The 16,124-nt window shown below is 41.7% G+C and overlaps 1 protein-coding gene across 1 annotated transcript in view; it reads left to right on the top strand.

The window, feature by feature from the left end:
• The window catches only part of LOC144513021 (kinesin heavy chain-like), a 35,330-nt gene extending 19,541 nt beyond the window's left edge, over positions 1-15,789 (top strand). The window contains exons 14-26 of the mRNA XM_078244080.1: positions 608-814; positions 1,989-2,141; positions 3,425-3,622; positions 5,659-5,776; positions 6,390-6,460; positions 6,562-6,671; positions 8,204-8,305; positions 9,492-9,552; positions 11,589-11,660; positions 11,755-11,859; positions 12,653-12,869; positions 13,740-13,851; positions 14,572-15,789. Coding sequence (XP_078100206.1) covers positions 608-814; positions 1,989-2,141; positions 3,425-3,622; positions 5,659-5,776; positions 6,390-6,460; positions 6,562-6,671; positions 8,204-8,305; positions 9,492-9,552; positions 11,589-11,660; positions 11,755-11,859; positions 12,653-12,869; positions 13,740-13,828 — 1,503 coding nt within the window. The 3' untranslated portion in view covers positions 13,829-13,851; positions 14,572-15,789. The remainder of the gene's footprint in view (positions 1-607; positions 815-1,988; positions 2,142-3,424; positions 3,623-5,658; positions 5,777-6,389; positions 6,461-6,561; positions 6,672-8,203; positions 8,306-9,491; positions 9,553-11,588; positions 11,661-11,754; positions 11,860-12,652; positions 12,870-13,739; positions 13,852-14,571) is intronic.
• The last annotated feature ends 335 nt before the right edge of the window (positions 15,790-16,124 follow it).

Here is a 16,124-nt window from a genome sequence, read left to right as displayed (position 1 = left end):
ATAAAAGCATCAGCTAAATGACATGTAGTCTTGCATTGCCAGACCTTTCTCCACAGTGCTGCGAAGGAGGGTCTGGCTAGTCCACACAGCATTCCTGGATGGGAGAAAAACGTGCTCTGGTTTATTGGCATTTCTTTAAACCAGTCACAACCGTCATTGGCTAAGCGCCGGACTGAGCCACGGTGCCTCTGCTAAATAGCCTCGGGAAGGAACTTGTTTTGGTGGAACGTGTGTACGTTCAAAAGTAGTTTTAGTCGTACTAGAGAAAACTCAGATTGGACAGATAGTCTAGCTAGCTGTCTGGATTTACCCTGCAGAGATCTGAGGAGCAGTTAACCACAGTCCTCAGAAATCCACCGGAGGTTAGAACGGCAACAAAACGAAAGAGGAAGAGGACGGACATCTGGCCGAAAAATGAGGGACATCTGGCGGAATTTTCAGCTTCACCAGAGCAATCCCCTTAATGAAACGCTGTTGATATAGACTAATTTGATGCTAATGTGCTTGCACTTGTACTTACACCTTCATGGTTGAATGCACTTAATTGGACGTCGTTTTTGATAGTGTCAGCTAAATGACATGTAATGTACACATTTTTCTTCCCCAGCTGCTGGCGTCTACGCGGCGCGACTACGAGAAGATCCAGGAGGAGCTGTGCCGGCTGCAGGCAGAGAACGAGCTGGCCAAGGAGGAGGTGAAGGAGGTGCTGCAGGCCCTGGAGGAGCTGGCCGTCAACTACGACCAGAAGAGCCAGGAGGTGGGGGAGAGAGACCGAGCCAACCTGCAGCTGGTGGAGGAGCTGCAGCACAAGACGGTGAGTGGACGGCACAAAGATGCCGTTTCATGGTTGCTGTATCCTGATTTAACTACAAAGTTCAAAATTAACTTTTTCTTCCACTAGCCAAATGGCTAGTGAATGTGTAAAATTTCCCAGCCACTCAATAGATTACCATTCAGTGTTTTCCCTCGGTTTGTGGAAGCACGTTAGGTGCACATATTTGGCAGGGGGTTTAGGGGTCCTCCCTCAAACAAATGTTAGGTTTTAAATAAAAATTCTTTTGGACCATTATTATTTCCATATCTGTGTCTAAAATGTTGGAAAAGCTAGAGCAGATAATAAATAAATAACAGTCAAAAAGTCAAGACAAAACTTGCAAAAGTAGTCCACTGGGGACCAACTACAGTGATTAGATCTGAGAAAAGTCCGTTAGTTTTGATGCTCACATTGATTCTATATTACTTCGGCTAAGTTGCTTCCCAAAACTGCTCAGGTGCTGCACCTAAGCCTAATAACGTTAGGAAAAACCGTGCCATAAGCAATGATTTTGTAAGCTACTTTAACTTATACTACCCTAGAATATGTTTTAAAATATGAAAAACTATTTTTTTTCTTATAATATAGTGGCTATTGTTTTTATATTATATTTTAGTATGATGTTTAATTGTCAAAGCACTTTGTAACTTTGAGATGGAAGGCAGCGGTGGAAGAAGTATTCAGATCATTTACTTAAGTTAAAGTACATATACCACACTGTAAAAATACTCTGTTACAAGTAAAAGTCCTGCAGTGACAATATTACGTAAGTAAAAGTCTGCAAGTATCGTCAGGAAAATTTACTTAAAGTATTAAAAGTAGTGTGTTGTATGGTCTAAGTTGTGTGTTTAATGGTCTAATTATGTCAGCTGGAATTGTAGGCCATTATATTATTGGCTAGTTTCATTTATAATAAAATATCATATTTTAGAAACTACATGTGTTTTGTGTTCAGAAATCGGGTGTAAAGTAACTAGTAACTAAAGCTGTAACAGATGAATGTAGTGGAGTAAAAACAACAAAAAACAAAAACAATATTTCTCTCTGAAATGTAGCAGAGTAGAAGTAGAAAGTGGCATGAAAAGAAAAGACTACAAGTACCTCAACATTTGGACTTCAGTACAGTACTGAAGTAAATGTACTCTGTGTGTGTGTGTGTGTGTGTTGTGGACAGGCGTTGCTGTCAGTGGTGCAAAGCGAGCTGAGTCAGCTGCAGGAGCTGAATGGGCTGCAGAGGAAGAGAGCCGCCGAGGTCCTCAACCTACTGCTGCGAGACCTCAGTGACATCGGCGCCATCATCGGCACCGGTGACGTGAAGACCGCCGCGGTGAGGACACACACACTAGAGGACTGCATTGGGATTGGGATCCTGCGGGACCCAACACAAATCTTACGGGGCAGGCGGTTTTTAACATTGCTGCGGCTAGGATCGTGCGCTGCTCCTGATCAGTGCTGTAACCAGCTGTTGATAGGTTCGCCTAGCTAGGTTTTATAAGAAAACAATGAACGCACACAGAGCTTCCAGTTAAACACCAGCCTAAACACTTTATTAACACTCCTCTACTCTCTCTTTCCTTCTTCCTTCCCAGGGCTTTCTGCCCCTTTCTCCTACGGCAGCCTGAGGGATCTAAACAACAGCCACTAACGTAAAATCTGTTACAGTACGTTAAAAGACAGGGAAACAAAACAAAATCCAAGAACCTGAGCAAAACAACCTGCAGCCAACAACATATTCTTAACTAATAAGTGAAATAAATAAACAAATACATAACAAAACTTTGCCCTTATTGCACTAGAATAACTGTAATTATGCACTAGAACATATGCTACTTATTACTGACAGGTATGCATATCTTTATTAATACTACACAGTAAAATAACTAGTTTCCCTGCGGAACAGGAGAAGACACTAAATCAATGGGCGGGACCCAACATACACACTGCAGGAGCGGGACTGAGAAAACAGTCTCGCGCAGGGCTCTAACACACACTTACACACTCATCATCTTTCACATTCACACCCTAAGGCTTTGATCACACTTGCTGCCTTTCTTGACAGGATAAAAGTTGACTAGAGCGCTTTTGTAGTAAAAAAAAAAAAAGAAAAAAAAAAAGAAGAAGCTGGCAGCATTTTCATTCCAAAATGCAGCCGAAAGCGTCTTTTGTTGCTATAACAACAGCCAGTGCTACAGTATCCTAGAGCGCTATGTGGAGCGGTGCTATATAAACCAAATGCTAACGTTAGATAGTACAAAACAGTTTAGCGAGATGGGGTGAAGGAACGGTGCTAATGCTAAAGTTAGATAAAACAAAGCCAGACACTAGCACAAGTCTATCTATCGGCACTTTCTCAATTTTTTCTTGTTGTTATGGAAACGACATATCTCGCTACTCCGCTTGTCACCGGTCAGCTGTCAAAAAAGCGCTACACGTAGGGCGTTCTTTCAGAAAAGTTGAACTTTTTTCAACTACAAAAAGACGCTCTGAGCTGCAGAAAAAAACGTTGGCGCTCAGGACATCTTTGAACACAGTTTACTCCATAGGATTATAATGTAAAACAGACTCACTGCCCTAACCTCCCAACCCTCTGCTTTCCCCACCCACCCACAGTCCTCGGAGACGAAGGGGAATGGCTCGGCGGTGGAGGAGGAGTTCACCGTGGCTCGCCTCTACATCAGCAAGATGAAATCTGAGGTAAAGTCTCTGGTGAATCGCAGCAAGCAGCTGGAGAGCGCTCAGGCCGACACCCACCGCAAGATCCAGGCCAATGAGAAGGAGCTGGCGTCCTGTCAGCTGCTCATCTCCCAGGTAACCATCCACCAGCTGATATGTATTGTGCAGAGATTTGTAGCTCCCAGTCTGAGGTTCAGTGATCTCTGGGAGTCTTACATTTGTCTGGTTTTAAAGCAGCTTTGGTATTTTTACGACGTTTTCACATGATGACGTTTAAGCCCCACTGGTCCCCTTAGATTACCTGAAGTGGCAATAAAATAACACCTCAAATGTGCTCTTTAATCCCCCTCTTAAATAACTTTGTCAATCAAAGATCCAAAAAGCCATTTTTGTTGTGTTTTGTCCATATTGTATACACAAATTTAAAATACAATTCTTTAATTATTTGCATGTGAAAAATATAAAACAAAATGTGCTTCGACTACTTGTATTTAAGTTTTTGAATACCAAACTACAATCATTTGTACTCACTTACAACATGTCTAGTAATAAAACTAGGTTCAATTACTTTGAATATGTGCTCTATGACCAGAGAAAGCTGAGAACAAAAGGCTGTAGGGTCCGTGTCCGTTTTGATAGGTTGTTTTTTCTTTTGAACCAATCAAAGAATAAACAGGAAAAACAATTCCTTCATTTTAAACCAGTAAATCACAAGAAAACGGAAAAAACTAAGTTAAATAACTGGCCAATTTAGTCAAAAAAAGGCATAATGACAAAAAGAAATTTGCAAAAACCAAAACATTTTTAAAGTTTACCTTTGGTTTTCTAGTTTTTAATTTCTTTGGATTTAGACAACAAAAACAGAAAAACTCTCATTGATTTAAAGTAAAACCAAACTATTAAAATGCACACGGACTTTGTAGACTTCTCTACCTCTTTCCCCACTTCTGTTATACTGACTGAAAGTCACTCTGGATGAATGGCTCAACTTTTCTCTTGCTCTTTTTTATGTAAACCAGGGAGTTTTTTTAGGCCAAGGGCCCCTTAGCTGAAAGAGAAACAGAGTAGGGACCCCCTACTATAAAATGCAATAGAAGCCTATGCAATAAAAGCTACTCTTTTTATGTCTGTGTTTTATTCGGTTGCATGTTTTCATACAAAAAGGAGCTTTACACACATTATCAGAGCTGAATATCTTATCTGCTAATGTAAGCTACCGACCGTTACCTTGAATTCATCCAGAAAATAGACGGTACCGTAGGGTGATTTAACGTCACCGCTCATTTTATACACAGTTTAACAACAAAACAAAACGCTGAGTGAACATTACTAGCTACATTTTTCATGTTGGTTTTGAGCGGAATGCACCCCCACTAACCTGGAAAACGGTTTTAAAACAGTAACGTTACTACAGCGTGTCGGAGGAATACACACAGTCTCCTGCAGCAGAGAGTCAGAGGCAGAGGGGGCCGTCACAGCAGCGTGGCTAACGTTAGCTTCTTGTCTCATCTGGGTCTGATTAAATTGGGGTCTGGGACAGTAAATTCATCACAATGCTATTTTCCAATAAACGGGTGTGAGTGCGGATTTCATGTCACGGCTTTCGTCGCTGTTAATCACTTATTGAGTGAAGTAGTACTCGCCCTGTTGTTTATTTGGTTGCCATAACTTTGCGAGTGATGACGTCCTGTCACTGTTCCAGTTGCTGTGCTCCCCCTAGGAGGAGAGAGAGCTCACCCTGGGGGGAGAGAGCGGAGGACAGTTGCTTGAGTTCAGTAGAGCAGACGGCGCTACGAGTTTATGACTTTTCATAAACAGCTGAAGGAGCGGGGGTGCGCGGTGTACATAGCGGAAACCCTGTTGTGTGTCTGCCCTATTTCTGATACCGTGGCGCTGGAAATTTTACCGTGGGGGACCGCCACTTACAACATAGAGGAAACACTGATTATAGCACACCATAGTCAACTTTATTCAAATAAAACGTAATTTCCCACAAAATAGCAGCTAGTAAAAATGCTGAGTGGCAAGTAGTTTTTGGAAAAACACTCGCCAGCAACAGGGGCTGGTGAGCAAAAAAAGTTAATGTCCAGCCCTGCTGAGGACACCCTAGGGGTCCCAGGCCCCCTGTTGAAGATCTCTGATGTAAAGCGTCTGTGGTGTTTGTGTTGCAGCACCAGGCCAAGATCCGCTCTCTGACGGACTACATGCAGAACATGGAGCAGAAGAAGAGACAGCTGGAGGAGAGTCAGGACGCTCTGACCGAAGAGCTCGCCAAACTGCAGGCTCAGGGTCAGTACCCCACAACGGTCCTCCGGGTCAATCACTTCCGGGTCACGCAATTTGCGTCAGTTGAAAACATCAAAATTGAACGAAACACTCGTTATCCGCTTTTTTCTTTCTTTAATTTTTTTAATTGAGCACAATATCTGAAATTTGAAAACACGAGTCATTATCTGTTTGTTTTTTTTTATTTTGGTTTTGGAAACGTCTATTGAGACAACAAGTTATTTTCTGCTTTTTTTGGTTTTATTTTGAAAAAAGAATGAACGAATGATAAATGGATTGGTGTTAGGGATAGTGTCACTGAAACAGCCCATTTGTGTGACGTCTTGTTGTGTTCTTTAATCCCACCGACAAATCTCCGGTTACAGGATTGGCCACCACAGCATGACGTGGGGTTGTGATTCTCCAAAAGTTGAGTCTGTGTCAACTTTTCGCCCCAGATGCTTTTTCTTGCGTGTCCCCCCTTGCGCCATTCCCCGCCGCAGCCTAAACGCACTACCAGCATTCAAAATGAATGGAAAGACACGTTTTCGCTGCACCGTCTGACGGCCGACACTGTCTGAACGCAGCCTCAGACATCTTACCTCAGGTAAAATAAGTCTTTTCTCTTGGTTCTCAGAGAAAAGACACGAGGTGTTGGGAGAGGAGAAGGAGGACATCAGCAGACTGGATAGAGACGAGGACATCGAGGTGACCAAAAGCACAGCTGGAAACTGTTAAAAAGTCAAATGATTATTACATTTGAAGCATGGATCTCTAATGTGTTTATTTCCCCCGTCTCTGTTCTCCAGAAAGCGCTGGAGGAGCAGCTAGAGAAGCACCGGGAGGCTCATCAGAAGCAGCTCAGCCGCCTCCGAGACGAGATCGGAGACAAGCAGAGGATGCTGGACCAACTCACAGAGTAAGGAAACATCAGTACTCGCAGACACAAAGCACTGGAGTTCAGAGTTTAGAGTTCTTTATTGTCCCTAAAGGGGAAATTTGATTTGGAGATACAAAAACCAACAAAAACAACAACACAATAAACAAGGCTTAGCAGCACACAACCAACAGAGTGATTAAGAACAATTTCATCACTTTAAAAGTGGACAGTGTCAAATAAAATCCCCTGAGATTGTCTGGAAACGTGATTTCTAAAGGTGTCACTGAGAAGGCCCAAGTGACACTAATACAAACTTACAAACTGTGCATTTAAGAGTTGTTCAAGTTAACAGATTTTATTTGCACAAGGAACAAAAGAAAAGGTGTACCTGTTTGTTTTTGGTCTAGGGAGCCTATATCTCCTATAATTCCTCCGAAAGTGGGTGGTCAGAACTTGACAAGATTGACCGTGCCTTCTGCAAAACTTGTCTGTCAAAAGTCTTCTGCAGTACAATCTCTGCAGGCCCTTTTAGTAGATTTTGGATACGTTGACTCATCACTGTTCCCAAGTACCTATAGGACTCAGCCATCTCCACCACTGTGCCCTTGATTGTGTTAGCCATATCCTTAGTTTTTTGAACATTTAACTTGAGGAAATGGCTGTTACACCACTCCGTGCAGTTGTAATTTATTTTGTATTATTTGTACGTGTGATGCTTGTGCCATTTGGATTGTTTTTTTAGACCCAATATGCCTGGGTTTTGATCTATTTTGCATAAACATTGATGTGTGAAAAAGTCTATTTAAAAATGGTGAAATCCAATGTCACCCATCTTGGGTTTCACCAGCCCACCGTTCAGCACAGAGGATTTCTTACACAGGTTTCAGGGTCGAGCTTGATGTCCAGTTAAGTGTTTTTTTCAAAGAGAGACAGTTTTAGAAGGAGAAGATGATGCTCAGAGAACATGAAGTGTGTTCAAGTGAAGCTCAGCGAATAAAGCTACTGCATGAAAGTCATTAACTTGTGGGTTCAAAGTCCGTTCCCACATCTTGGGGAGAAAAGAAGATTCAAGATCCCTAAGAGACTGACTTTTGAGAATCAGTACAGTCGATAAAGATGCTCTATTTAAATGTTGGACTTGTGTGCTCAAGCTCTGGTTTGATGTTAAAGTCCAAGACTTTAAAGCACGTGTCAAGAAACTTTTTTGCCGACTTTTTTAGGGTTTTACGTCGACCAATCTGTACGTGAGAAAGCTACATGAGACATGCAATAAAACACTTTGACTTTTTCAGTTAAATAAAGCATGTCAGTAAACTCGACATGTCTGGCCCTTGATGTGAACTCATTTCCAGTGTGGCCCTCAGTGAAGTTGAGTTTAACACCTCTGCTTTAAAGTAAAACCCTGTGCTTGTTTATTTATATATTTATTTTTGTCCTACGTCGTTCTCCATCCTTCTCTCCCCTTCATTTTCTGTAATCTCTCTGCTGTCAGAGGTCTCATAAAGGCATACAAAATGCTCCAGATCAAACTGCTTTTTATTCATTTATTGCCACTTCTCTTCCTCTCACAGTCTGAACCAGGGTCTGCTACTGGAGCAGGAGAGACTCATGTCGGACTATGACAAACTGAAGGCCAAAGAGCAGGAGAAGGATGCAAAGCTACAGAAACTCATGTAAGCATCTAACTGCACTGTTATACAGTGACTACGTTTACATGAACATAATATTCTGGTTTTTGCCCTTATTCAGAAAAAGATGTTATTCCGACTAATCTGTTTCCATGGCTAATGAAAGTGAATATTCCACAAATATTCCCGTTTACATGCAGCCGTGTAAAATAAGATTTTTCAAAGTTTACCAAAGTTTGACTTGTTGGACTGTGTGCAAACACAGCCTCCCTCTTTTATTCCTTCAACCAGCTTCTTAAAAAGGTCATCGTTGAGATGTTTGCGCATATCCAAAAACCTGTTGATATCCAAGTCTTTCATAATGTTTAAAAGTAGCTTTGTTTCTTTTCTTTTCTTTTGTGCATGCAACTCTACCAGCCCTGCAAACTGTCGGCTGGTTGGTTTGTGTACAACAACCATAGCAACACACAGAGCTGACCGTAAGCCGTAAACAGGCCGTAAACTGTTGCACACTGCAGCAAAAAAACAAACATTGAGACGCATATTCTGAATGCTCTGTATACATGTCCAAAGAATGCCTCTAAAACTCGAATAATACCAGCATATCCCACATGTCCATGTCCCGTGTCTTAATTAGAGATGGTCCGATACCATTTTTTGCTTCCCAATACCGATTCTGATACCAGAACTTGCGTATCGGCCGATACCGAGTACCGATCCAATACCAGTGTGTCATATATTTATTATGTTTTAACAAGTGTATACTACTATCCCTGTATGGATGTGATATGATTTCTATCTTTGTTGTCGGTCTGGCTCAGGTTAAACTCTTTGTGAAACATGAACAAACAATGAACGCCCCAGAACTTTCTTTTATTCTCCAGTTTGACAGTCAGTTCTAACGGAAAAAGAACATAAATAAACTACTTTAACGTAGATTTTCTTTAGGGCTTTATTACGTGGTATCAGATCGGTGCATAAACTCCAGTACTTCTTGATACTGATACCAGCGTTTTAGGCAGTATCGGAACATCTCTAGTCTTAATCGGAAAATGCTAAATTTAGGAAAAAGGCCTTATTGAGAATATGCTGTTAACATGACCTGTATCAAATTCGGAATATTGTCATATTTGGAATAATTGTGGAATATTGGTGTGCATGTAAACATACTCATTGATTAATATCGGATGTAATACAATTTCAGTTGTAAATGCCTCGGTTTTCTGTGCAGACTGCTGAATGAACAGAGGGAGCAGGCCAAAGAGGACTTGAAGGGCTTGGAGGAGACTGTGGTGCGTGTCTGACTGAAAGTTAGCCTGGGTGTAGTATATATCGACGTTTCAGTTCTGGGATTTCTCCGGTGCCGCAGGAAATTCTGCCAGATGTCACTCTTTTCGGCCCAATGTCCGTCACTCTCCTCTTTCTTTATAGATTATTTTTTATGGAATACTATGCTATGGGTGTGTTTTCGTGACATTTAAAACATACTATGAATATACTGTGAGTAGTAGTTTCTTTCTACACTACACAGGCGTTAAAAAATATGATGCGTGTGTGCAGGGATGCATGAAGCTCAGGGCGGAGAATGAACAATACATTACAACAATATAAAGCGGTTATGAAGGTTGAGGTATTAGTACCAGCAATAACTTTAATCTACTTTCACTCCCCCACGTCAGTGAAACGTACTGTTGGTCCCGACCCAGAGCGTCAAGAAGTGACGCCAAGAGTCCCGTCCAAGCGCGGCTAAATATGACACTAAAGGAGACTTCTTGCGTCAATGACAAACGCCAAAGGCACTTGACCAAGCGTTGCTTTTTGACGCGATGGGAGTGAGAACGTGTTGGCAACACGCGAGCTGACAGACCACTCCGCTTCAGCACAAATTCTGAAGCGACACGATACAAAACGCAGAAAGGTCCATATATTTATATATACATTGTTTTCCTTTTATTTTTTATGGGCAGTTAGTAGTTGTGTTTAGCCGCTACAGAGCTCCGCGACGCCGGTTACAGAGCTCCGTCGTATCAGCGGCAGTTGGTAGTTGTGTTTAGCCGCCAATAGGTGACTGTGAGCCGGATAAAGGCACCGCCAGAAGGCCAGTCCTTCCAGAAAAATGCAGTTTTTTTTGTGATTGTTGCGGGCAAAAATCCTTGATTATGCATCACGTTTTCTTCAAAAATGCGATGGAATATGCGGGATATTTATGCAATTTTATGCGATGAAATTGCGGGAACTTGCAAAAACTGCGGTTTCATCGTGGCTTCATCGGGGGGTTTGCAGCTTTTCGATGACGTTCACGTCGCGTAATTACGTCACTTCATAACGTTCCCATGGCAACAGGGGAAAATGGCTGCTCTTGTGTGAAGTTAACACAACATTTTTCAACTTTCTGCTAAGATATGTGGGACATTTTTGCAACGAAAATACGGGGATTATGAAATCATGCAAGCCTCACATATTTTGCGCGGAAATCAGCAATTTATGCGGCGTATTTGAAAAAATGCGGCCCCCGCATAAATATGCGGACTTTGGCTGATTATGCATTGAGTTATGCGATCGCATAATCACGTTTTTCTGGAGGGACTGGATGGCGGTCCTTTCAGGGGCCGTGGTAGTTGAGTTTAGCTTGGCAAAAGTGAGCATAATTCGGCCACGACGGTTAGGCACCGAAATGACGAGTTTAGTTTAGGAAAAAGATCGTTGTACTTTTCCTGGGTGAAAAGTGAAAGTATTTTGTTTTCGCTCTTTGTTCAAGTGGTGTCGCCATAGCTAACTGTCAAAGATGGCGGCCGTTCTACACATCGTGTAGGGGACTCAATATAGCTCATATAGGAAATCATTCATTTACAATAAGAGAATATGTTACAGAGGCATCGTTGAATTTCACGTGTTGCATACGGTAACTTAGCCTACGTTGGATGTATCGTTAACTAAACCGAGTGTCGCTGTCACACAAATGAAACCTCGCCCGCTCCATGTTAGCAGATGGGACGTGATTGACAAATCCAAAAATATAAAAAATTAAAGTCACACGTCAAATGATCTTTTCCCAAAGATGGTTTCTGTTATTTTAGGTAGTTGTGGTCATGTTGTTTGTTTGTTCAAGTGTTCATTTTTCTGATCAGTTTGGTTTTTATTAGTTATTTGATGCTAAAAAAAAACAAGTTGAAACTTGATGATTGACTCGCCATCAGTCGGGTGGGACTTTGAAATTTACTGCATTTTATTATTATTATTTTTTCATTATTTAACTCCGATTTGGTAAAATATAAATATATTGTTTCTAATTTTAACCATCTGAATCATTTCCCTTTTGTTCTCTCAGGCCAAAGAGCTGCAGACTCTGCACAACCTGCGCAAACTCTTCGTTCAGGACCTCACCACGCGGGTTAAGAAGGTACATCACCTCCCACCCCGGTCGTTTAATGTTGTCCAGTGTCATTTTTCTGCCAGTTTAACATTTAACCTGTGCTCTGTGTGTTTTTTCGCAGAGTGCGGAGCTGGACTGCGAGGAGGGACTTGGCAACGTGGCCCAGAAACAGAAGATCTCCTTCCTAGAGAACAACTTGGAACAGCTCACCAAGGTCCACAAGCAGGTAAATGAATCAAACTATTATTTTCACATTAAACGTGGCCACAGCTTCAAATAATGAGCCAAAGGTATTTCAGAGGAATCCCTGTGAGCAAAAATGTCAGGTTTCCCAATGTTTTGAACGCTCCACTTTTAATGTTTGTTTTTCTACTCTCGGCTCAGTGTCTAGTAACACCGAGTTTCTGTGATTGGTCCAGGCAGGCCATTGCAGTTTTTTAGGTTACCGCTGTGTTTACATAGGACATGCTGTGACTTTTTTTCAAATTTTTTCAACATACTATACTATGACGATTATTTTGACTGTTTGACATTATATTACGAATTTTTTGTGACTTTATTGTCGTACTATACTATGCTAAGTCAGGGAAAGCTGTAATCTTGGCTGCCATTGTTCATTTCTACAGGTGCAGCAGCCATGGGCAGTATGAGAAAAATAAAGTGTTTTTTGAACATTAAAGCATGTAAACGAATAAGTATGAATCTGAAAACAGTATATAATAGGTCTCTTTTAAAGTTGTGGATTCAAAATCATACAAAGAGCAAAATGTAGTAAAGTATCAAAAGTAAAAGTACTCATTCAGCAGAACAAGGGATATTATTACATGATTAGATTGGTAATACTGATGCATCAACGCATTTAGCTGTTAAATACATGTAGTGGAGTAAGAATTACATTATTTCCCTGTGAAATGTAGCAGTGTAGAAGTGTAAAGTAGTTTAAAATGAAAATACTCACGTATAAGTACCTTAAGATTAACCAGTACTTGAGTAAGCGTACTTTGCACCCCTGCCCTCAGCTGGTTCGAGACAACGCAGACCTGCGCTGCGAGCTGCCCAAGCTGGAGAAGCGTCTGCGGGCCACGGCCGAGCGAGTCAAAGCCCTGGAGAACGCCCTGAAGGAGGCCAAGGAGAACGCCATGAGGGACCGCAAGCGCTACCAGCAGGAGGTGGACCGCATCAAAGAGGCCGTGCGGGCCAAGAACATGGCCAGGAGAGGCTTCTCCGCACAGATTGGTGAGCTGACAGAAGGGGAAATTAAATTTACATTACCAGGGTTTTCCATACCATTATATGGCTTAAGGTGCAGCACCTAAGCCGTTTTGGGCTGTACCTAATGCCTACCATACACTAGAAGACTTTGACTTTGATCTTGCAGGGTCGCACATTGCAAGACTACAACTAGATTTGTTTGACCTACCGCTAGCGTTAGCTGTTAACTTAAGGGGAATGTCTGCAGATGTTCTGTTCTGCCGTACATGTAGATGAATGTCTCCAGTAGCTGGAGGTCTGTGTTTATCCACCGGTAAAACTCCCGTTGGATGACTCTCTTCAGAAGAGTTGGAAATCAGCAACTTTCCCTCTTTAACGTTTAGCTTAGCACAGCGCCATAGCAACCATAAACACCACTGGCTCTAGCCGTTTTCTGCTTCCTGTTTGGAGCTGGAGGGAGAGCACCCATTGGTTGTTGACAATGTTCACGTGATTTAACTTCACTACCAAGACTTCAAACTTAGGATAATATCAAACACGTTTGATTTTTTCTGAACGTCCAGACGGGACAAAGACTGACTGGGACTGAGTTTTATGACCTCACACCAAACCGTGGAGACAACGGCAGCTGACAGTCCCCAGTGGACTTCTTTAGCAAGTTTTGTCTTCAAGCGTTTTGAGTGTTATTTATTTATTATCCTCTCTAGCCTTTTCAACATTTTAGACACAGATATGGAAATAATAATGGTTCAAAACTATGTCAAATTGCATTTTCTTTTCTGTGAAAGACACATTTTCTTGAGGGACGAACCCTAAAAAAACTCCTCTAAGTCTTCCACAAGCCTAGGGAGAAAACAGAATACTGAATCATTTCTTTCTGTCTTTGTGCCTCAGCGAAGCCCATCCGACCAGGCCATCACCCACCGTCATCCCCCATCAGCAGCTCCATCAGAGCCGGAGGCGTCTACACCCACAACAACTGAAACCACAACAGCAAGTTAAACCTGTCAGTATACTCTGGAGAAAAATATCTGAATTTGTTGGTCCAGTTGGTATCTGATAACAGTGGCTCGATCGTAAAGTAAAGCCTTATGGCGTGTTCCCAACAAAACGTGTTGTTGTGGTCACACGAATTTGGCAGCGCGATTCCATAAAAAAGTCAATGCAGAGGTGCTAAGTTGCGGCGAATTCCCTTGAGTTGATTGATTGATTGACGTTGTTTAAGCAGAAATGGAGGAACACGTTACCGTATCTGTCTGTGGCACCCGGAGCGCTGTAGCACCTCATTATTTGGACAGAGACCGGACGGAAAAAGGAGTTTTCTTTGGGAAAAGTATGCGGGGAAGTTTGACTAGCTGGTAAGTTCTGAAATGATATCTCTATTTTTGTGTTTCTAATGTTAGCAGAGCCCCGATCGATCTGAATTTCATGCAGAAAACAAGCATTTTTAAAGTTGTTTGCTTGTCGTCTTGCGGACAGACCTGATGAAGTTTGAATTTAGACTTTTTAAAAATCAGCATCATGATGTGTTTATTTCGGCATACGTTTTATTCGCTCATTGCAATTAAAAAACGGCTTTGTGGGAACACGCCATTAGTTTTTTTTAGTTTTTTTAATTAAAATCATTTTCAATAAATGTATAATTTTTTTGCCGTGGAAAAGTCATGTGATAAAAATACAAATATGTAAAGGCCTGCAGCCTTCTCATGTTGGTTTCTTTCTGCAGACGGACCGCAAATAACTGCCGCATGCCAAACCGCCCCACCTGGAACCACAAGCCCCGCCCCTCCTGTTGGAGCACCAATGGGAGGCCATCACAACAGACTGTCACCGCTCAGAGAAGCAACATCCAAACATCCTTAGTGTATATACTAATATAAGATGTAGACATATTTAATTTGCTGAATGTAGATATCAGAGGCCTCATTTAGAAAATGTTTTTTTCTGTGATCCTCCTCATTATAGATGGTTTCATTTGACTTCATAATTATGCTCTCGCTTGCATAATTACAAGCGTAGCATTTATAAATGAGGCTCTGAGTTTCTTTCTGAAGGATTGCGACACAAATGAGAAGTTCAGCAGCTTTCCTAAGCTTGAAGAGCCAGGGAGAACAGGTCAATCTTTAGGGGTATACTTTAATCTTAAACCAGCATTCATTCGTTTAAAAGGAATAGTTTGACATTTTGGGAAAACGCGCCTATTCCCTTTCTTGCTGAGAGTTGGATGACAGGCTGTATACCACTTTGTCCAATCAATGTAAAGAAACAAGACATGATAGTGGAATCAGTCTTCTCATCTAACTAAATAAGAAAATACGAGTATTTCCCAAAATGTCAAACTATTTCAAATTAGATTACATTTTTCTTGGGGGGGAGGGGTTAACAGTTAATGCCATTGCAGCTAAAGCCTTTAAGTTTCTCATCTTGATAAAGTTGAAGGTTACAACTCGAGTTATAGTTCAGGTGGAAGTGAAGTGCAGACAAAAACACACTTTCAGGAGAAAACATATGGACACACAGCTTGTTAACTGGTTGTGTTCCCCACCTCTGAAAGGCCCTGGCTGCATTCCTATACTAACGTCTAATATCTATGCTAATACCGTGTGTTGTCTTTGGAGTTTTTGTCACTTTTTTTGACATTTCCCCCGTTACCGTTGGCTCCTACGTCTCCCCACAGGTGACAATCGTCAAAAAACAAACACTATAATTCTTTTAAAAAAGTATGTCCCCTGCTGAGATAATTTAACAGTTGAAAGGATTTGTGATGGGCTGTATCATACTGTAGTTCCGCAGGGACACTGACCAGCCAATCAGGCGTTCCCGGGACTCAGAACAGAACTACAGTCTGGTTTGTTAGGTTACTAAAGTTCTGCACTCACTCTGTGAAGCTCCTGATCAGCCAATCAGAGACGTTAAAAACACGGAGTTTATGACAGACCTACAACGGCTAGAAGAAGAAGAAAAATTTATAATTTTCTCCCGAAAATTCTCACTCTGCCACACCATGTGCCTTTTGAAACCCCTGAACTTATATTTTCAAATTGAAAGCGGAAACATTGTAATCAACGAGACCCCTCTACCCTCTAATCAAAGATATAGAAATGTCTGTGCTGTTTTGTCTTCGTGATGCCAGTTTAGCATGTTTTTGATACTTTTAGTTGCTGAGAGCGATGATACAAAGGGGCAACGTTTTAGGCAATAAAGCGCCAGGATCAGTGGTGGAGTCTACGTGATACGCAGGTATGAATACAGCGTACACCCACTAGGACAAAACAATCG

This window comes from Sander vitreus, chromosome 24, assembly GCF_031162955.1.
Source record: "Sander vitreus isolate 19-12246 chromosome 24, sanVit1, whole genome shotgun sequence".
In the NCBI taxonomy this organism is placed as follows: Eukaryota; Metazoa; Chordata; class Actinopteri; order Perciformes; family Percidae; genus Sander; species Sander vitreus.
Note: the sequence above shows the minus strand (reverse complement) of the source record. Positions and strands in the feature narration are given on the sequence as shown.